Raw genomic sequence first — 22,540 nt, 5'->3', positions numbered from 1 at the left:
ACATCCATACATGACCAATGGAAAAACCATAGCCTTGACTAGACGGACCTTAGTCGGCAAAGTAATGTCTCTGCTTTTCAATATGCTATATAGGTTGGTCATAACTTTCCTTCTAAGGAGTAAGCGTCTTTTAATTTCATGGCTGCAGTCACCATCTGCACTGATTTTGGAGCCCCCCAAAATAAACTCTGACACTGTTTCCACTGTTTCCTCATCTATTTCCCATGAAGTGATGGGACCAGATGCCATGATCTTCATTTTCTGAATGTTGAACTTTAAAGCCAACTTTTTCACTCTCCTCTTTCACTTTCATCAAGAGGCTTTTTAGTTCCTCTTCACTCTCTGCCATAAGGGTGGTGTCATCTGCATATCTGAGGTTATTGATATTTCTCTCGGCAATCTTGATTCCAGCTTGTGTTTCTTCCAGTCCAGCATTTCTCATGATGTACTCTGCATATAAGTTAAATAAGCAGGGTGACAATATACAGCCTTGACGTACTCCTTTTCCTATTTGGAACCAGTCTGTTGTTCCATGTCCAGTTCTAACTGTTGCTTCCTGACCTGTATACAGATTTCTCAAGAGGCAGATCAGGTGGTCTGGTATTCCCATCTCTCTCAGAATTTTCCACAGTTTACTGTGATCCACACAGTCAAAGGCTTTGGCATAGTCAATAAAGCAGAAACAGATGTTTTTCTGGAACTCTCTCACTTTTTCGATGATCCAGTGGATGTTGGCAATTTGATCTCTGGTTCCTCTGCCTTTTCTAAAACCAGCTTGAACATTTGGTTTGTAGATTTCTTTTCTTGTGATATTTCTGTCTGGTTTAAGAGTTAGAGCACTACTGGCCTCATGGAATGAGCTGGCAAGTGTATCCTTCTTTATTTTGCCAGAGTTTGTGAAGAACTAGTATTATTTCTTTCAACATTTGGGAGAATTCACTCATGAAGCCATCTAATCCTGAGCCCTATTTTGGGAAAAGTTTTAAAACTACTAATTTAACTCTTTGTTATAGGTCTTCTCAGATTCTCTACTTTTTCATCAGTTTTAGTAGTACTTATACTTTTAGGGATTTGTCCATTTGATGCTACTGTAAATAATTATTTCTAAAATTACATCTGGGGTTTTCCTGGTGCCCACGGTTAAGATTCTGCACTCCACTGCAGACGTGCAGGTTCGATCCGTGTGTGCCTGTGTGCTTAGCTGCTCAGCTGTGTCCAGCGGACTCTCTGCAACCCTCTGGACTGTAGCCCACCTGGCTCCTCTGTCCATGGGATTTTTCAGACAAGACTAGTAATGGTGAGTGGTGGCTGCCTTCTCCAGGGGGTGTCTTCCCGATGCAGGGGTCAAACCGGCGTCTCCCGTGTCTCCTGTACTGCAGGATTCTTTACCTGCTGAGCACCGGGGAAGCCCTTTGATCCCTGGTGGGGGAACTAAAAGTCCACAAGCCTCATGTTGCGGCCAAAATTTAAAGGGTGTTTTACCATTTTCTTTAACTTAGTCTCCAGAAAACCCTCTATCTCATTTACCTTTCAGAGAGTCAAGCTTTAGCTTTTCTTCCTCTCTACTGTACCAGTGTATCCACTTCATTATTTTTTTTCTTTATTACAGTTGAGCCTCATTGTTTGTGGATCACACATTTAAGAATTTGTCTACTCATGAAAATTTATCTGTGACCCTAAATTCAATACTTGTGATGCTCTTAACAATCATTCTCAAACATGTGCATAGAGCGGCAAGAAATTAAAATTGCCACATTCACATGTTTCTAGTGGAAATCGAGCAAGGTGATATTTTGCCATCTTTTATTTCTTATACTGTAAACAAGTGTCCTTTCTGTCATCCATTTAGTGCCGTATTTTTGGGTACATTTGTGCTTTTTATTGACGATTTTGCTGTTTAAAACGGTTCCCAAGCATAGACATGAAGTATTGTCCAGCACAACAAGGCTGAAAGATACGTTACAGAGAAAATGCATGTGTTAGAAAAGTTTTAAGTTACACTGCAGCTGGCCATGAGTTCAATGTTAATGATTCAACAATACATAATCAATAGGGTGTCTTTAAACAGAAATGCACATAAAACAAGATTATATATTGACTGCTTGACAAAAATGTCACCGCCAGGGACTCACAGGCATTCCCCTGCTGGCAATGGTTCAATAGTTACAACAGCTTTACCAATCTTACTAGTGCAAATAAAGAACTGATGGTATTTTATTCTTTCTGTTTTCTTTAGACTTATTTTGTTTCTCTTTTTCTAACTTCCCAGATTGGCTGATTAACTCATTAATTTTTAGTCCTGCTTATTTTCTAACATAAGAGAAAATATCTGTAGTAGTACTTTTCATCCTAAATATTCTTAGTGGCTCCTGTTAAAATTTGAACCTTAAGACTTACTTTAAAACTAATAAACAACTGTAAGTATTTCTAATAAATAACTAATAAAAGACTCATTTTCTCATTACTACTAAAAAGCACTCTTTGTTTTCAAGTTCTTCTTACAGTCTCATTTTGATACCTGTTCTTGTATTCTCTGCTCCAAACAGTGTAATAATTCAACCGCATCTCCTGTACCTCGAGCTGTCAGCTCAGTCTGAAATGCGGCTAGTAAAACACTGTGCTCCTTTAAGAAAACCTGCTGAAGAGCAAGCAGCAGTTCACCTCGCCAGTCAGAGGAGCTCTCATGAGGTTGAGAACTATCAGAAACCTAGCAGAGTACAAAAACCAAAAGTTAGTTTTCAGATACACTAAGAACCGTTCTAGAAATGTATCTGTCTGCTAACCAAAATCAACACTGGAAGTCTAAGGGGATACAAGTTTACTTTCAAGTGTGCAACTTGGAGCATTTAAACAATACATAGAAATTTATGTGAAAAACATCATAAAAAGACAACAGTTAATTGGGCAAACAAAGTGCCTTATTATTGATAAAAATCATATAAGGCTACTTAGATGCACAATAGTCTTTGAGTACCTTGGCTTCTCTTTGCACTTGCATTTTGGTGATTAAATCCTTAAGAGATGAGATTGTACTGAGGTAAGCTCTTCTCTCTTCCAGCCACGACTCTGACGTCTGCTGAGCAGAATGGTCTTCTCCGTCACTACAGGGAGACTCGGTGAGCGAGAGCACCTGCATGCCTTCATTGTGGACAGCTCTCAGCAGCCCCTAGAAGCCACAACACAAAAGCCAGAATTCAGACATTTTCAGACATGAAGAGAGGAATCCCAGTTAGACAGATTTAGGAAGGCCACTGCAGAAAGGGAGTGCCAGCCTGCCATGACTGAACGCTTTCTTCCTGCGGAGGGGCACACCGATCCTGGAAGACTGCCTATGCCCTTACATGGCGTTCATCTCCTAGGTTCTTTCTATTTATCTAACGTGCTCTTCTTGGATTTATATCAGGCACTAATTTGACCAAAAGAAATATGGAGAGGATAGGTTCTAGACTTTGAGACTGCTTTAATAATTTGGCCATCAAAAATATTAGGAATGGAAAGTTTTAAAAATCTTTATACAATTAAATATACTCTAATTATCTGTAAAATACAGAAATAAAACTAGAGCTGCAAGTTTCCTTCTAGCTATGAAATTCTCTCTTCAGAGAGATCTTAATATAGTAAGATCTTCTGTACTAACTTCTAATTAAACTATTATGTTCAACATAGAAACTACACTCACTAAGTTTTACTCAAAGTTGGATGCCTTTTAGTACCTTTATTTTCTTTGGAAATGAATCTCCTGAACTTTCACCTTCCTCTCCTTGGCCTTCCGATGCTGTGTCAAATCCTTGACTTTGTGAAAGATAAATTCCCTGACCCCAGTCTGATCCAGAATCTAAAATAAAGAAAACCATTGACTATTAAAGAGAAACAAACTCTTTTTTAAGTAAGTACTATAAAAATTCCAGAAGTTTATATAACTTACCACTGGAACATATTTCTCTAGTTTGGTAAGCATCAGCATGTGTTAACTCAGGGGTTGAGGAGCCCTAATCAGAGAAAACAAAGAAATAAAACACTTATTGCTTTATTAAAAAAAAAGGTCCAATGAACATTTTACTTTTTCGGTAATGCTGTCAAACAAACAAATATGTCACACCTTTCACAATAAATAAAACTATCCATGGTTTACAGTAAGGCTTTAATTTTTTTCTTCAGGGATATTACCATAATAAGAGATATTAATAAACTAAGGAATGATAACATCAGGTTTTAAATCTGCATAGGAGCTTTGTAGGACATTACTATTTGACTGTACACAAAAGAAAGATTTTAAATTGTAGTTTTATTATAAGGAAGAAATTGCCCCCAAATTTGTCTCTTAACAACATAACATTTTGGGGGAAAAATAAAAAAACCAACCACAGAATGCTGAAAAAACACACTGTGAAGACCAAATACCTCTTTAGACCTCAGACACTGGATCACCGCCTTCAAGGTACTACACTCCTCTGTCAGTAACTGGATAGCGACATAGTGATCCCTCTTTAAGGTTTCAGCTTCTGAAATGTGTCTGGATTCCATATCCAGGATTTCGGCAGCATGTAGTTCTTGCATCTGCTCAATCTTTTCAGTAAACTGATTAATTATTTCAGTGACTTCTTCTGATGAACATTCCCTCTGTAAGTCAACCTGGATTCCTGCATTTCTAACAAGAACTTGTGGAGTCTGATTGCTGCTGCTGACCTTGAGGGTCCCATCTGTCTGGGATGCGGAGCTCTGACCCACTTTCATAGGAAGTGGCTCTAATGTGCAGACCTTTCTGTCTTCTTGTGCCTCAGTATTATCTTCTCTTTCTGAGAAGCAGGCTAGTTTTGCTTCTGCCTTTTTGAGTTGATCCCTAACTTGGCTTAAATCTTTCTGGAGAAATGCCGTATATGTTTCTTTTACCTAAAACATAAAACAACAGTTTAGAACATTCAGGTAAAAATATCACATGTAGAATTTAGGGTTGAGAGTATAATTCATGTTAATATGCTCATTTTCCACAGAATAACAGGGAAAACATTTCAGAAACAGAGTTTTCATACACATCTGCATATATGTAGAGTCACAGATTAACACAGAAGTGAAATCATTTTATCGGACTCTATTTTTGGTTCTCAGGGGTTAACATCCATCTTTCTCCTTTTTCATTAACTAGACTAGAAGATTAAAAGCATCCCCCTTTTAAGAGACTAAAAGATTAAAAGAGATTCCAAGTAAAACCAAACAAGAAAGATGAGAGCAATGAAATTTATAATAACTTTTCATCAAATTTATGAAAGATTTTTAAATCCTAGCTGTTAAGTTCTAGATCTGGGATTGTTTTCATATTGAGAGAATATACACTTTGAAATAAAATAGGTAGAAATAGAAGCTATGTTATTAATTTTACCAAAAGCTCTTCTTGAAGTTTTTCTGCCTTCTCTTTGTAACTGGCAAGTTCTTCTTTGGTAGCTGCTGACTCTGCTCTAACAGTCTCAAGCTGACCCAAAAATCCATTTTCTTCATTGGTATGAATCAGCTCAGCAGTTGTCTGAATGGTAGTGGAAAACACAAACACGTCATTTTCAAAAAACAAAGCCAAATTCAAGGTACTTGAATATTTCAATAAAGCTTTTTCAGGAACAACTGCCTATCAGATTAAAGGGGTTAAAATGACCTATTTTCTTTCAGCAAACAGGGAAACTCTTCAGAACCATCATTTTATATTCTTGAGTCAGTACACACACACACACACACACACACACACACACAAAGAATGATTTTTCTGCCAATGAAAGGTAAATCATGTCAATTGAATATATCCTAAAAAATTTTATAATTAATGAAACAGTTTCAGTTATCTATTCAAAAAATTTTCATATCACTCTCCTCAAAAGATATGAGGTGGTTTACTAAGACATTTCTTAGATATTAAGAAATAATAAAATCTTACTAAGATATTTTAATCATATGGAAAGTCACATTACTATTTTAAATATTATTTACAGTAATTTATATAGTTTCAGTTAGCTAGAAGGAAAAAGCCTAGCAAATGCAAAGAATTACTACTCTTTGACAAATAAATATTCATAGGAATGTAATATATCAGTTAATTTCTGGTGTTCTGTATAAGACTATACATTACTCAAAATTGCAAATATATAAAGTGAGAATCTGAAAATTAAAGTCCTTCCACATCTGTCCTATGCTAAGAAATACCTACGCTTTCAGAACTTTACATAAACAGACTTTCAGAGAAGAAAGGATGAAATCTAACAGAGGTATGTATAGAATCTGTAAAAGCAAATGATTTATCACTCATACATTAATGCACTAAAACACTAATATATTCTGATATTTTTCATTGTGTAAAAGGAATGGCAACACTTAACATGCATGTTAGAAGAAAGAGGGAAGAAATCCGCACAAGTTCCAGAGGACGTTTGCTACACTTAACATTTCTGCGTTTCTTGGGACTGCTCTACTTACGACTGCTCATAATGACTATGGCAGTAAAATAAACACTGTGATTTTAAAACTATACAAAATACAGTCTGTATCCATTATCCTAGTGATAATAATATGACCATCCAGAATGGCAATTTTTTTTTTATAAAAACCCTTTATATATGGAATTGCTAGATATAAAGAACATTGTATGAATGTAATAAGTTAGTAGTAAGTTTAAAGAAAAGGGAAAAGAGTTTCTTAAGGTATTTAACTGAAAAAGATCAAATACAAACTAACCTTGAGAACTTCAAAATCTCCTGGAGGGCTTCTTTCCCTTTCTTTGCTTCCTTGTTTTTTCTCATTGTCCTCCAATAGCTTCTGCAGTTCTAGTAGCTTCTTTTCTTTTTCCAGAGCATTTCTTTCTGCCATTTCTATCTGTTCTTTTTCTAAAATCAAACTAGTCTGCATTTCAACCACCTGGCTTTCTAATTCTGATATTCTCAAGGTCAGTGCTGACACATTTGACTCCATTTCATTTTCTGTTAGTTGAGTCAAATTCTGTATATTTGTTTTTTCAGGTTCTGATGAAGTTGATTGTTTATCTTGCCAGAATTTTGCATATTCTTTAACTGCTTCAAGTTGGACTTGACTCACAAGAGCAGCAGCAACTTTTTCCTCAAGTATATTCTGTAGGTTTACAATCTTCTTTTTCAACACTTCTTTTTCAGACTGGCCTTGCTCCTGCAGGTCCTTCATCTGCTTATGACACTGGGTAAGTTCTAAGTCCTTTGCGCTCACAGTGCTCTCAAGCTGCAGCACCTTTGTTTCCAAGCTGCTTATGGAAACTTTGCTGTTTTCTTCAAAACAGTTGAGGTGAGTCTGATTTTCTAGGGGCTGAAGAGCATCCTCAGGAAAGACTACCTCTAGTCCTGGTTTGTTTTTGTTCAGGTCATCTATAGCCATGTTAGCACTTTTCTCTGGTATGCTATGGATTTTTCCAATATTTTCACGTTCTCTCTTTAAGTTGTATAATTCTTCTGTTAGTTGGTTCATTTTTAAATTGGTTTCTTTAAGTGCGTTTTTCGTCAATGCCATTTCTTCATTAGTGTTTTCTACTTGCTGTTCCAAAGCCAGTTTTTCAGCTGTTACCATATCCAACTGATGTTTTAAACTATCTGCTTCTTCTGGAAGAGAATTAGCAACCACTGATGTCTTTTGTTCAATGTTTGCCAATTCCTGTTGAAGTTTTTCAATCACTTCATTCAGCTGCTCGATTTCTTCTTCTCTATTTTTCTTCACACGTTCTTGATCACTCAACAAACATTCTATCTGGGTTTCAAGATCCCTTATAAGTTCATTTTTTTCTTCAATAACCTATCAGTTAACAAAAAAGCAACAAATGTAATAACTATGTATTTATATTTGGGGAATTTTATTTTACTAAGGCAATATTTTAAAGTATTGATCACATACACAAAAATAATATACTTCTCAGAAATACTAAATTTTCATATAGACCACAAGTCTTACATCAGACCAAAAATAACCTTAATTAGAACTTCTTTCAGAAAATTATTAAATATAGAGTAATTTATGCATTTAATAGCTGATTTCCTATAAGTAAAATAGTATCAATACAAAGGATGAAAGTATTAAAATAAAAGTCTATAACAGATAGTGCTTAAATATCACTATCTTATTTAAAAACTCAACATAATAGAAGAATTTTGAAGTTTTTAATATTTCGGTTAGAATGATATGATGAAATCTGAGTTACCAGAGACTATGAAACATCAAAAATGTTTGACAATATTAGGAATGGATACAAATACACATAGCTTGTTAAACTAATATGTCTTAATAAATTAAAATTAATGGATGAAAGAGATTTAGGTTTTATTTGGTTTTTACATTCAAAGAGAAACTGAAAAATAACAATTTTGCCCTTTAAAATTCTAGCTTAACCACTATGAAAAACAGTATGGAGGTTCCTTAAAAAAAGGAAAACAGAACTATTCTATGATCCAACAATTCTATTACTGGGCATATATCCAGAAAAGGCAAGAAGTCTACTTTGAAAAGTTGCACACACCCTAATGTTCACAGCAACACAAACTACTATACATAAAAAAGATAAGCATGAAAGGATCACTGTATAAGCAGGGAACTCTGTTTAGTATCTTATAATAACTTATAATGGAAAATAATCTGGAGAAAACTAGGTCTGTTTGCTGTACACCTGAAATTAACACCATAGTGTAAATCAACTACTTCAATAAAAATTAAATTCTCATTTAAATAGTTTCATATAGTAATTTTTAATTAGTGTACCTTGTTATCTGTTGTCATTTTAAGTTGATGCTGAAGTTTCATAATTTGCTCATTCAATCGGTCAATTTCTACCTCTTTTTCTTGCATTATTTGAGCAAATTTCCCAAATAGTACATGTTGATCCGGATTAGAGATAGCATCAGATTCCTTTATGATAAATCCCAGTTTCTCCATTTCATCCTAGGAACAAAGACAACCATCCCAGTTGATAGGACATTACATGTGATCTTTAGACCATTCTGTCAATTAACTCTTGCCAAGCTATAGCACCCAAAACATTCAAAGCTACTATATAATTATTGTAAATCAATAAATCTTAAAATGTTTTGATAAAGGTCTCCAAAATTTTTCGTATCTGATGAATTCAAACGTTTATGTTGGGTTGAAGATAAACTCTATGTAAATCCATTTGCAGCTATTATTCTTCTGTTAAGCATTATGTAGCAGCTGGATTTAGCAAATGCTTAATACTACGACTATACAAGACAAAAAAACCAATGAATTATTTAGAGGCAAACTTTTCCTTGAAAATTACCTTAAATAATTTGTTTTCTTGTTCAAGTTCTTGTAGGCGGGTAGTAGATTCCTTTTTCTGTATTTCTAACTGCATATGTAGTTGCTGGACTTCTTCATTCTTATTTTCCAGTTCTTCTCTGAACTGTTCTAACTGCTCTTCTAAGTTTGTGATCTTTGATACCAAAATTATCAAAGGGAAAGAGAAAAACAACTGTTCATATAGATGTTTATTTGCCAAGAGAGAATGAAGCCTGCTGGATTAAGCTCTACAGGATGCATGCTTAGAACAGGTGAGCCATGAAAATAAAGGAAAGGGGTTTCTCTAAGCCAGCTATAACTGCGTGGTTTCCAGACATTTTCAAACTAAACACTTTAAAACTATCCTTCCTTCAGAGGAAGGCTACAAGGAGCCATTTCCTACCAAATATTATCTTCTGATAGAGCATAAGAGTCATGAGAGGAAGGGAAAGGATCCACATTCTTAAATCTTATTTTATGTTAAATTAACTGCTATCAAAAAGGCTCAAGAAAGCTATAGAATTAAGTCAGTTATTTTAGCCACCAAGTGAGACTAACTCGATTTAGTCCATATTAATACTTAAGGTTTGGCAGCGACATGCCTTATTTGGGCAGAAGGGAGCAGAGGCAGACTCTAAGGCCAAGAGATACTTAGGTCTGACATACAGAGACTGACAGAGTAAGTTAGTAAAATCATTTTAGGAGAAAACTAGAGTGTTCCCATGCGTAAGACAACTGAAATTCAGCTCTGAGTGCAGATTACCACTAATGGTAAAGCAACTGCTCTTTGATAGTTATATAGAGATTGAAACTAATGGTGAATAGTAAGAGCTAATTATATTTTAAAAATTGGGCTTGCTTGAGGACAGGAAGAGTTGTTTACCTCAATGCTTTGCAAGTTCTTAGTACATTTTTAATGAATGGATTTTCAAATGTTTATTTATCTAATGATCAAAACTGCTGCATTAAGACCAACCTAAGATACAAGGGCAGCATTTAGCGGCAGGTGGCCCAGAGAACACTTATAAATCATTCATCACCTTCGAACTTGAAAGGGGGAACATTCTGATGACACACCAACATTGTAGTCAGATGGAGGAGGAAATGGCAACCACTCCAGGATTCCTGCCTGGAGAATTCCATGGCCAGAGGAGCCTGTAAGGCTACAGTTCATGCGGTAACAAAGGGCTGGACACGACAGAGTGACCGAGTACAAGCAGTCAGAATTATATCTTAGCACTAGCAAAGCAAAGGCCTTCAAAATCATTTAAGCTAATATTTCTGTAACAGAAATCATATTTATACTAGTGATAAACAGCCATCATTCATAGCTTCCCTGATGGCTCAGATGGTAAAGAATCTGCCTGCAATGCAGGAGTTTCAGGTTCAATTCCTGGGCCAGGAAGATCCTCTGAAGAAAAGAATGGAAACCCACTCCATATTCTTGCCTGGAGAGTTCCATGGACAGAGGACCCTGGCAGGCTACAGCCCGTGGGGTTGCAACGAGTCGGATGTGACTGAGCAACTAACGCTTGCAGGCCATTTACTGTTAAGACACTGCATGATATGCTTTATATGTATTATTTTTTAAAAGCCCTGTAATGACTTTATACATCTTTACTAGGATTATCTCCATTTCAGAGATGAGGAAGGGAGTCACTGAGACAGGAGTCCCTTGTTCTGCAGTCACAAGGCTAGTATGTGGAAGTCACTTTTGAACCTCAGGAGTTTACCTCTGGAACCTGACATTCTTAACTATTATTCATCCTACTTCTAATAACTAATGTCTAAGACCTACATTTAAATAACTTTCTTTAATACTGGTATTAAACTGAATAATAACACCTGAAATATAGTTATTAGTTGCACACATATAATTATCAGGTTAGTCTCCTGAAAATTGTGATGATTATATCTTCTTCAAAGTTACCTAATAGATGACATTCACATTTCTTCTATCTTCTATGACTACTTTTGGTGACAAGGTATTATTTCAACCCATACATAGATATTTAAGCTCAAAATTGCTGCCCTTGCCTGTCTCACCTCATACTTATTTTCTTTTTTGATAAAATAGTTTACGGTTAAATTCTTAGCCTTAATATTCAAAGTGTAGTCCCAGGAGGAGAATTAGCATCACATGGGAACATGTTTGAAGCACAGATTCTCAAGCCTCACCCCGGGCATACTGAATCAGAGTCTTCATTTTAAAACGATCCCTAAGGGGATTCATAGCGCATTCAAGTTCCAGAAGTACTCATCTAAAGCACCAACATTCCCATCATGAGCAGCTGAACTTGAGGCATCAAAATAGAGACTTCAGTTCCCAAAATGACACTGTGAGGCATTCTTTCCTCTTCTCAGCCAGACTTCAGTTTTGGTCCCTGGCTGTCTTATTACTGAGGCTACGACAACCAAGAACCAGAAAAATATCATTAAGGTTTAAAAATAGAATGGCAGCTTTTTGGTTTAACCTTGTTTAATTTAGCTACCAAATGATATCTAGATTGTCTGGATTCCATTAATTAGCACCTATTTGTGTTTTAAGAATTTTTTTTCTTTCAAATGTGTACACACACACGGGCTACACACACACATGCATGCACACACATACACGCGCGCTTCCCAGGTGGCACTAGTGGTAAAGAACCCTCCTGCCAATGCAGGAGACGTGAGACACAGGTTAGACCCCTGGGTCTGGAAGATCTCCTGGAGAAGGGCATGGCAACCCACTCCAGTATTCTTGCATGGAGAATTCTATGGACAGAGGAGCCTGGTGGGCTACAGTCCACAGGGTCACAAAGAGTCGGACACGACTGAAGCAACTTATCACAGTCCAGCACATACATACATATATATATCCTAATTAGACACAAGATTCCTTGAGACTGGTGCTGGTTTTAAAATGGGACAGTGGTGCTCTACAACATATACTGAATGACTGTCTATGATAATTTCTCATCAGCAAGGCAAAACGTGCCTGGATGTTTTGGCAGTAAAGCATCACAAAGCTCCAGAATGAGAAAAATTGAGGAGGATTCTTGTTCAGCCACTTACTGTGTGAACATGAGCAAGTTCCTTAACCTTTATTAAGATCTGGTTTACTCAAGAATAAAGTGGAAACACCAAAAGAACCTATCCTCAGGGAGAGCATAAGGTTAAGCACACAAGGCATTAATTAAAATACCGACCACGTTCTAGCACAGACCTCAACAAAGTTAACTATTATTATTTACTATTGTCATTTGTAAGTTAGATCTCATTGCTGCTGCTGCTAAGTCGCTTTACTTAAAACCTATACTACTGAAAGCATCTTTTTCTTGAATTCTTCTATTTCTCTCCACATTATTCTTCTCTTATACAGCCTGAAACCCTTATCTTTTAAGGTTTTCTTTTCTTTCACTCCGATTTCTAAATATTATAATAAACTTTTTAAAAAGTTGTACACAAATTTAGGCTATGAGAGTAGTGGGAAGTATCTCAAATATAACAACACACAGACATCTTACGTTTATACCGTCAGATATCTGAAAACATTTGTCTAGTGCAGGAGAGAATGTTTAAGAACTTATTTTCATTAAAAGATATGTTTCAATTTTACATCCCTATCTTTCAGTCTCCAGTTACTGAGTGACTGGGTTCTGATAGAACACGTGTCACTGCTATTCAAAATTAGTAGACCAAGTTTGTTGTTTAGTCACTAACTTATGTCTGACTCTTTTGTGACCCCATGGACTATCGCCCGCCAGGCTCCTCTGTCCATGGGATTTCCCAGGCAAGGATACTGGAGTAGACCAAGGTTAGCTGTCAGTTTAATTCTTTACTCATTCAACAAGTCTGGCTCTGTTTCATCTGTAAAAACTGGTAGCTAGTTGATACAAGCTCTCTAAGGTCTCTTGCAATTCCAACAAATATAATTCTAAGTAAGCAGGAGACAGTTATTGGATCCTTACTTCAAGAAATTAAGCAGTTAAGTAGTGTTAAATAAAATTCAAATGACAATATAAAATTTTACTATATTTAATCAACTATTTCTGCCTTGTGACCAGTTTTGGAGTCCCATCTTTTTAGAAAGCAGATCATCTATTTGACTATTTAGTGTAATAGAAATCTTTAAATGTTAATTCTTTTTGAAGCACACATCAACAAAAGTTAATTATATGTCAACAAAAGTGTCCCCAGTCACTGACACAAAAGCCAAAAAATAAGATAAATAAGAATCTCTCAGATAAACATTAGTTAGTACTATGGGATAATGAGAAAATAATAATTTTCACGAAAATAATCATTTCCATTATTTATATAGATGACTTTTTTCTTCTCTAAACTACAAGTTCTCTGAGCTATAGTTTTAGGTGACATCTAAATCAATCTTCTTTTTTTCAAAGTACTCATTAACATTTATAAACTGTTTACACTCAATAAATACACATCAAATGTTCTGAGAAAATAATATGGAAAGAGATAAAAATGCAATTGAAACCTCTGAAACATTTAAAATGATATGCTATAGCTAGACAGTAAGGTACAATATGCTAGAGAAAAACTGATGAGAGACAAAGGTTCAAATAATTAGGACTTGAAAATGATGGCTGTTTTAAAAGTGCATCTTCTGGTTTTCCTGGGCTAGGGGGAAGGGAGGGAGCAGAAAAACATAAAAGAACTTTATAGAATTAAGAACATGTTTATTAGTACACTGTAAAAAGGCACTACTATCTCCCAGGGAAATATAACTTCAGAAAAAACAAACTCCACAGGAAAGCAGCAGTAATTCAAAGCCTATGGCAAGGCCAGGAGGAAGATACTTCCTTGTGCCCCAACAATAGTCTCTCTCCTCTCAGCTTGATTTAATTCATACTTACCAAACTGGCCACATTTTTGTCCTCAAAACTCCCTCCTCTGTCAAGGCCACTTGCCCCTCTTCTTCATTCCAGTTTACTCGTTCAAATGTTTACTGTCTTCAATGGCAACTTAGGCAATGAGCTAAGAAACAGTCTATATACTTTGGTTTCACACCATAAACTCCATTCTAATCAAATTAAATTTTCTAAAGTAATTCAAGCCACATTTTGTCATTAAAAATAAACTCACCTCTTTTTCCTTTCTGTCTATGGCATCTCGCTCTGCCTGCAATTGTATCTCCAGAGACAATTCTGCTTTAGCTTCTACAGCTCCAAAGTGTTTCCGGTCCTCTACCTTTAAATACATAAAAATTTTCCCAAAATTTCAGACATTAAATCCTAATTATCCATTTTAATTGGAGAAGTAACAATTCTGTTTCTTGAATTAGAAGTAGTCTACATTAGTGAACAATCAAAAGTTACAACATTCACTCTTGAATGCACTTTATATAAATTAAAACAAGAATGCCTGACAATCTTAAAATTCATTTCTCAGGTAAAATGAAAGCTAACCCCTCATCTCCTCCACTCCCAAATGTCCTTATCCTGCTCTTCTTTAGCATAATAGGAACAGATCTCACTGCTTCTTAGTCTGGGGCACGGCATCAGCCTGAACTGGTACCTACAGATTTTCACTTGGCTGTTATTTTAGAATCTTATTAATGCTTAAAAGGGTAATTAAGTCTTCTGGCTTAATTAATCTTTCTTAATCAGGACTCAGTATGCAAGGGATATTTGGAGAAAAGAATAAACAGAAATGGTTATGATGTTAATGAAGACATACAGATACATTATGCAATAATATCAACAGAGTCCTTAGTAATTTTTTATGTAAATAAACTGATGTTCATATAACTAAGCGTAATCTGTACTAAAACACCTGATAAAATTAACCCAAAGAAAATGTCACACCTTTTGAAAAGTGTCTGCACTAACGAGTAAGGCTTGCTCCAGCTCTCTTACTCTGAATTCCAGTTTCTCAATTTCTTCATTCCGCTCCTGTATATCCCTCTGAAGCTGCTCTTTAGACAGCAAAAGCTCACTGCACTTGTCTGTTTTTTCTTTCAGATGATTTGTTAACTGCTCAACCTGGAAATATAATAATAAAAAACTGTAATGTTAAAATATGTAAGGATGTTAGTAACAAATCTATCCTCCTTTCAAATTTTTTTAGATACTATGCTTAATTTTTTTTTGATAAGGATGGCACTATCACCTCCAACTATAGCAGCATTTTCTGAGTTGATGCATCTAAGCAGCACTAGTTAAAGAGAAATAATATTGCTTTCACCAATTCTTTTAAGAGCTCTGTTAAGACTAAGGTTTTCCCTAGCTAGGAGGAAAAAATAAATGCATTTTTGAATAATGTTGAATTGTAAGCTCTAATGGCACAACCACACTAAAACCTAATAAAGAAAACAAGTTTACACAGTACTTACATTCATATGTGAGATACAGTGACCTAAAAAAACTTCCACGGATTATACTTTTCTTTCCACCAACCGTTTATCAACACATATAATAATACAGTGGTTCTAAAATACCACAGGGACAGAAGGGAACTGGGGACCCTTTTCCAATACAGTTACTTGGAAAAAAGTAACTTTTCAGCCCACACATTCCACCAGCCTAGGAGAGGGATCAGGATGCCAGGCAGTGCAAGGGATCCATGTGCCCCGAAAAAGTGATTCAGTTAAGAAGCAGACGGAAGGATACAGGAAAGATCAATAAGAGAGCTTGTGAAATTAGTTCTGCTCAAATGAAGAGAGAAAGCTTATTTAAAAAAAGAAATATGATGGTAAGAAAAAAGAAACTCTACCTTATTTCAGTGAGATTCTTAGAGGAAATTATCTAAAAATGGTAGTTCTTCCTTAAAACATTAAAAGAAATGCTAGCTTACCTACAATTAGAGGTTGAGAAAGGACAGTAATAAAGCCTGAGGAGAAGCTTGAACAATAAAAGGTGGGCTAAGACTTGGAGTGAGGTTAAAGGAGAAAACAATAAAGCAGGCATAGCAAAATGGCACAGTGTACTGTTAACAGCTAGATGTTTCTTTTTTTGGTTTTTTGATCCTGAGAAAATCAGAAGCTGGAGAATCAGATCTGGCTAAAGAAGAAGAAAACAAATGGATCACAATGTTTTGGAAGAAAATCAAAGACGTACTTTCTTGTTAGTTTCCTTAAGTTTTATGAATGAGGCAAATCACCCTTTTCAAATGTAAGGAAACAAATAGTAGGAAATGACTAAGTTCTAGAGCTTAAATATTCTTTTGAGGCTCAACAAACACACAGCTATTTTTCAAAATATAGAATATGTCAGGAACACAACGAATGACTACAAACTCAGTGGGGATTGCTAACTTTTCTACTGCTCCAGTAGATAACGCTTTTCTACATCAGATTCCTTCTGGCTTTTTGTTTTAAAGATACCTTTTGTTAAATAAGACTGTAGATAACATTTTATGACAATGAGTTATAGGTATTTTATACTTTTTTGGTATCTTTACCTTCTCATATTGAAGTAATATTTAAGTTTCTGATTTTGAAAACTGATATACAACAGAAAGAATTCAAGTTTTTAAAGATATGAATCTTATTTTATACATAATATACAAATTAATGCATGGAAGACAATATCAATAAAAACATTACCTCTCTAGTTTGGTGTTCACTGATAGGCTGGAATCGAGGCACGACCTTAAGTTGTTGTTCTAGTTTCTGTATTTCCTGTTGGAATACATCTCTCTCGTGTTCTCTATCAACAGCTTGCTCCTAAAGAGTAATAATGATAGTAACTGAAGAAATAATATTTATTGACGTTATTATTTCCCTTACTTCCCTTTAATTGTAGGTAGAGTTGTCTGTTTGAAGATGAACAACTGATGCTCACAGAAATGCTCCAAACCAAAAAGGTTTAAAAAGGTAACACTTGTTGCATGGTACATAGCGGCTACTAGTAAGGCTCCTGTTGTATGATACATAACCTAGGGCTCTTCAGCAAAAATGCAAGCACTTAAATGTTATCTGAAGCACGACATTTTTTTAAATTCAAGTAATATTAAATACAAAATGAAATTTAAATGGTCTCCTTAAAATGAATTTACTTTTTTTGGAACAAAGGAGGACTCCCAGTATTTAAGCTACAGTAGAACAAACTGTGTTGTAGATACATTTTTTTCATTTTAATCTAGGTTTTTTTAAATACCTAAAATTACAAAGTGTGTTAGAATCTGATTCTCTGATCTGTGAAGATAACATAAGACCTAAATGAAACTCCAAAGAAGAAAATCCACATGAAATTAGAGATTTAACATCTTTTTTGGAAGACAGTAATGACAGCATGAAAACAGTTGTAGTTCATTGCTTCCAGGGCACACTGTTACTTGTGTGTATACATTACGTTTTATGGGTGAAATGGTGGACAATTGGCTCTTAGGATCCTTACTTGCTCTGACTACCAGTTCAGAAAAAGACTAGGACAAGTTTCTTAACTATGAATCTGGAAAGGCTAACTGGTAGGGCTTATTCATAATCTGTTCGTACTGCTTTTAATTCTGAAAGCTGCGTAATAAAAATTTTTAATTGAAATAATACTTTTGAATTAATTAGATGACACAGATAAAAACAGTAGAATTTAAGTCTTTTCATAATTTAAAATCCACAACATAGAATAGTAGCAAGTAGCATTCCAATGAAAAAATTATTAAACTGAAGAATACTTACATCTAAAAATTTTCTCATTTTTTCTAACTGCTTTTCTAGTGCTTGGTTTTGTTGTCTTAAATCCATTAGCTCAGCATTTTTTTCCTGTTCCAGTTCTATAAATCTACTGACTTGTTCTTCAACATCTATTTCTAGAGCTTTCACTTGTTTTTGAAGGTCATCACGCACTTTTTCAGCTTGACACTGTACCTCTAGTTTTTCCTTCATCAGTTTTTCTGTCTCCTGTAGTAATTCTGTTCATGAATTCAAAAATATACTACATTAAATCACAATTAATGATGTTGTGATAGGGCAATCAGCCATAACTATGTTCAGATTTTAACTTCATGAATTTAAGGGGCTGAGTTTCATTTCAAAAACATGTAAAAAAGGAAAATGCTATTTGAAAATATCAGAATAACATATTCCGATATAAGTAAGCAAGCTAGTACCAATAAAATCATACAGAATTAAAAAAGAATTATGTCCTATCACTAAGAACAATAAAAGAACACAGCAAATGACCCCCTCAAAGTCCACTTTCACTACAAGGAAACGAGCAAAATCTAACCAAATTCAAGCACAAAAATAACTCACCTCAGGCGAAAATCAATCCATTCTAAACCTGTAAAGTCATTTTTATATGCATATACAACACAAACGAAAATCAAATACTGTAAATCTTTAACCAAGGTAAGTAAGAGTTACAGAAAGAGGCATAACCAGAATCAGAGTTTCCTGTTAGTCTTACTCCTTATTTGACCCACATTCCCGAGTTAGTCTTAAATGTTCATGTGTGTGTATCAAGGGAAAACTGACAGGTATGAGAGGCAGTGTGGTGCTTAGGTGCAGAGACTGTGGGCTAACGTCCTAACTCCACCACTTCTGACATTTAATATGATGTCCTTCAATTTCCTTGTATGTCAAATGGGAGTTAGTAACAGTACTGACCTCTGAGTTATTTCCCCACAATAACTTAATTTATAATATGTCAAATAATATATCAATGTGTGAAAAACAGTGCCTAGACTATGTAAGCACTACATATACATGTGTTAGCTATTATTATTATTAATCATACAATAATAAATTTTATACAGCAAAGTAAAACAATTCTCTAATGAAGAAAATGGAATGAATATAACTCCAGAGTCTTTACACTAACTGATCTGTCAACACTGTACTCAGGATTAGGAATCTACAGAAAGCAGCTTTCCTTTTAAACAACACTGATTTAGATGTTAATACAAAAGTAATTAACCAGAAAGTCTCTTCACTGAATTTCACTGATCTTGCTGATACCATCATCTTAGATACTGATTTAGAAAACAGTACTGTAAAAAGTCATAGGTTGTGAGAACTTAATATATTCATCAAAGAAAATAACTTTTAATTTATATTATATTGCCTACCACTATTTAATCCATTTTCTTGAAAAAATTGAAATAGTCTTAATAAGCTCTGTGGGAATCATATGATGATAGTCACTATGAATCTCAGTTTTTAATTCCAAATTTTTATTGTAAGAAAGTATTTTTGTTGTTAGAAAAACTTGTAAGTATGAAACACAGCAGCAAAATTAGAGATATGTTAATTGACTGAAAAATCCAAGGGTCACCCAATGGCCATGCAACTGTGTAAACACACCTGCTCCAGGCGCTGCATCGACTGCAGCATCTACTAGTCCTATTAGGAAAAAACACACACACACAACAGAACATGGTGATTTACGTGTCAGCTACTTCCTAAAACAGAGTAATACATACACACACACAGAACAACTAGGAGTAAAAGCTGAACATACTGTCACAGGTTACATTTTGAGGTGTATTCAAATTCCTTGAATATTTCACATGCATGATAAATATACTTTGCACATGAAAGATGCCAACCCTAAACCTGTATTAAATAAATCTGAGCAACCAGAAAAGCTTCACCATATTATAAGAATGTATGTTGTATCTCTAAATTGATAAAATTTAATTAGTAAAACTACACATTTATAATTCTAACTGCATGTATAATATAAAGGTGAAAGTGAAAGTCACTCAGCTGTGTCTGACTCTTTGCAACCCCATGGACTATACAGTCCATGGAATTCTCCAGGCCAGAATACTGGAGTGGGTAGCCGTCCCTTCTCCCAATTCAGGAATTGAACCGGGGTCTCCTGCATTGCAAGCAGATTCTTTACCAACTGAGCTGCCAGGGAAGCCATAATATAAAGGTGACAGGATATGACTAAAAGGATTTAAAGTTCCATTGTTACAAAGACTGACACCTATTTTTTAAACCACTAATTACCTAATTTCTCATTTAAGAAAAGATTAGAGGTTATCTGTAAACTTATTTATTCTTTGAACTCCTGCTTATATTCAACTAAATGTCAGCCTGCTTCTAACAGCCTTTTCAATCTATTATCTTGCAGGCTGAAATCCACCCCACCCTGCTCACAACTAGTGCCTGATCAGTACTCTTAGTTAATCCAGGCGTACATTTTGCTGCGTTTCTGCAATTAAAAGAACTAAATCTCATACAACTTAAAAAAAAAATCCTGCTTCATTATATCCAGCTTTCTCTTTAGGCAGAGGTTGAGGAGATACAAAGAATTATCTTTCCTGTTATCATATGCCAAAGGAAAAAGGAAAAAAAAACCAAACCTGATTCCACATGGTTGGCTAATAAGACAATTACCAGTAAGGCAGACTTTCTTATTATTTTTCAATCCCTACAGAAAACATAAATAATGGCACTGAAAGGGGAAAAAGAAGTCATCTTGAACTTTTAAGTAACAGTTAATATAAACTCGAGAAATACGTACGCTGTTCAGCAGGGCCTGCCTCTGCTTTCATAGCCTCCTTCTGCCTCGACAGTAATTCTCTTTCTTCTTGGATCTGCTGTTGCTCTGCTTCTAGTTCTTGTAATCTAGTACCTGCACATAACAACTCCTGCTCAAGACGATCTATTATATCAGTTTTTTCCTGAATTTGCCTTTCAAAAAGTGTTTTCTCATCTGCATAGCCATCAATGACACCTATAAAATAAACAAAGAATGCAATTATTATTTCAAATTTTGCTTATATATTTATATAAATAAAAAAGGTGTACTGTCAGTAAATTTTAAATCATTTCAGCCTATTAAAAATCTTAAATCAATTTGCTGCTCATAATAATAGCAACTATAATATGTTCAATACAGTATTCTTATTAGCCATTGTGTTTAAATATGAAATTTCTCTGAATTTTCTCTTACTTGTTATGCTAATTTATCACATCATGTTGGTGTAACATATTTTATTAAAGAGATAGGTTCCTGGAAAGCTTAATATAAACCAAACGCCTGTGAACTGAATCACATTTTAAATATACTAGAGAAAGTTGATACTTTAAGTGATTCTAGAAGCCTGTCACCCACAATAGCATGGTACAATATAAATAGCATGGGGCTTCAGAGGCTTAAATCCTGGAATCAGCATTTAAAGGTGACTTCGAACAATTTATTAGTATCTCTGTTCCAGTTCCCTCATCTTTAAATGAAAAGAGCTGTCTTAGGACGGAGGGATTATGGTAACAACTCACTATCATTCACTTTTGTATTTTCTAAAATTTTAAATACTTTCATATAATTCTATTAAGTACTTTTATAATTAAAAACTATATGTAGTTTTAAAAGCTGCTTAGAGGAATTTTGAAGACAAGCTACAACTATTTTTCAATGGTCATTTGAAATTAAAAGTAGATTGCTGGTTTCCAAACTTGGCTTGCACCAAAATCTATTTTTAGACTTGAAATTTCTCCATCCTCAATAGCCAACAGCAGGACACTCACCCTCAGCCTTACTGAGCTCCACAGCCAGCTGCTCTCTGGCCCTGGACTCCTCATGAAGGCGCTCTCGCAGCTCTTCTTGGCATTTGAGGGACTCAGTCACTTCTTGTTTCTGTCTAAATGACTCACGCATCAATTCTGTCTGTGTAACTTTTGCATGTTCCAGCTAAAAAAAGAGGGAAAGCATACACGAAGGAAGACAAAGTGTTAAGAATATCAGTGCCATTCTCCATGAGAGCTTTAAAAAAATTTTTTAATGAAAATAAAGATATACTGTTGAACTGTAGTCATTTAATATTTCTAGTGCATGCTAATATTAGTAGATAGCGCAATTCTGTAGATACTTTAGCTGTGCACAAGAGATGTATAAAGAGATGTATTCTAACTTAACTGAAAAGAAATAATTGCTTCTTACTGCTAGCACCTGCTTTCTCTGTTTTTACTGAAACAACTATAAGGGGGAAAACTGAGCTCAAATGTTTCTAGTACTTAATACCAACATTATTAAATTGAAAAAAATTTACCACAGAATTTTAAAATGTACCATAGAAAATACATTTTAGAGTTACTAAACAAGGCTTTTGGTGGTAACTTTTTGTTTTTGGATAAATCAGTATCCAACCAGCATGTAACTAGCCTTGTTTTAAATATCATTCATAACTTATTACTTGAAAATAATATGAACATACATTTAAGAGTCATAATTGAAAATTAAAAACATTTTAATCACAAAATATTTTCTAAAATATCTCTAGTAATATGCTGTTACCTCAACAAAGATAAAAATTCATATATATACATTTTTACTTTTGACTGGCAAAAGATTACTTTTCT

General features: G+C 34.9%; 1 protein-coding gene across 2 annotated transcripts in view; it reads right to left on the bottom strand.

Annotated features, from left to right (window-relative positions):
• Window positions 1–22,540, bottom strand: part of AKAP9 (A-kinase anchoring protein 9) — a 174,369-nt gene that overhangs the window by 19,844 nt on the left and 131,985 nt on the right. For both annotated transcript variants that reach the window (XM_068972558.1, XM_068972559.1), the window contains 15 exons: window positions 21,710–21,872; window positions 20,703–20,915; window positions 17,906–18,138; window positions 16,835–16,954; window positions 15,096–15,272; window positions 14,374–14,478; window positions 9,284–9,436; window positions 8,749–8,928; window positions 6,715–7,791; window positions 5,378–5,518; window positions 4,402–4,890; window positions 3,926–3,989; window positions 3,714–3,835; window positions 2,975–3,166; window positions 2,519–2,707 (listed from right to left, as the gene is read on the bottom strand). In XM_068972558.1, the coding sequence (XP_068828659.1) occupies window positions 2,519–2,707; window positions 2,975–3,166; window positions 3,714–3,835; window positions 3,926–3,989; window positions 4,402–4,890; window positions 5,378–5,518; window positions 6,715–7,791; window positions 8,749–8,928; window positions 9,284–9,436; window positions 14,374–14,478; window positions 15,096–15,272; window positions 16,835–16,954; window positions 17,906–18,138; window positions 20,703–20,915; window positions 21,710–21,872 (3,618 nt within the window). The remainder of the gene's footprint in view (window positions 1–2,518; window positions 2,708–2,974; window positions 3,167–3,713; window positions 3,836–3,925; window positions 3,990–4,401; window positions 4,891–5,377; window positions 5,519–6,714; window positions 7,792–8,748; window positions 8,929–9,283; window positions 9,437–14,373; window positions 14,479–15,095; window positions 15,273–16,834; window positions 16,955–17,905; window positions 18,139–20,702; window positions 20,916–21,709; window positions 21,873–22,540) is intronic.

Source organism: Capricornis sumatraensis, chromosome 5, assembly GCF_032405125.1.
Source record: "Capricornis sumatraensis isolate serow.1 chromosome 5, serow.2, whole genome shotgun sequence".
NCBI lineage: Eukaryota > Metazoa > Chordata > Mammalia > Artiodactyla > Bovidae > Capricornis > Capricornis sumatraensis.
Note: the sequence above shows the minus strand (reverse complement) of the source record. Positions and strands in the feature narration are given on the sequence as shown.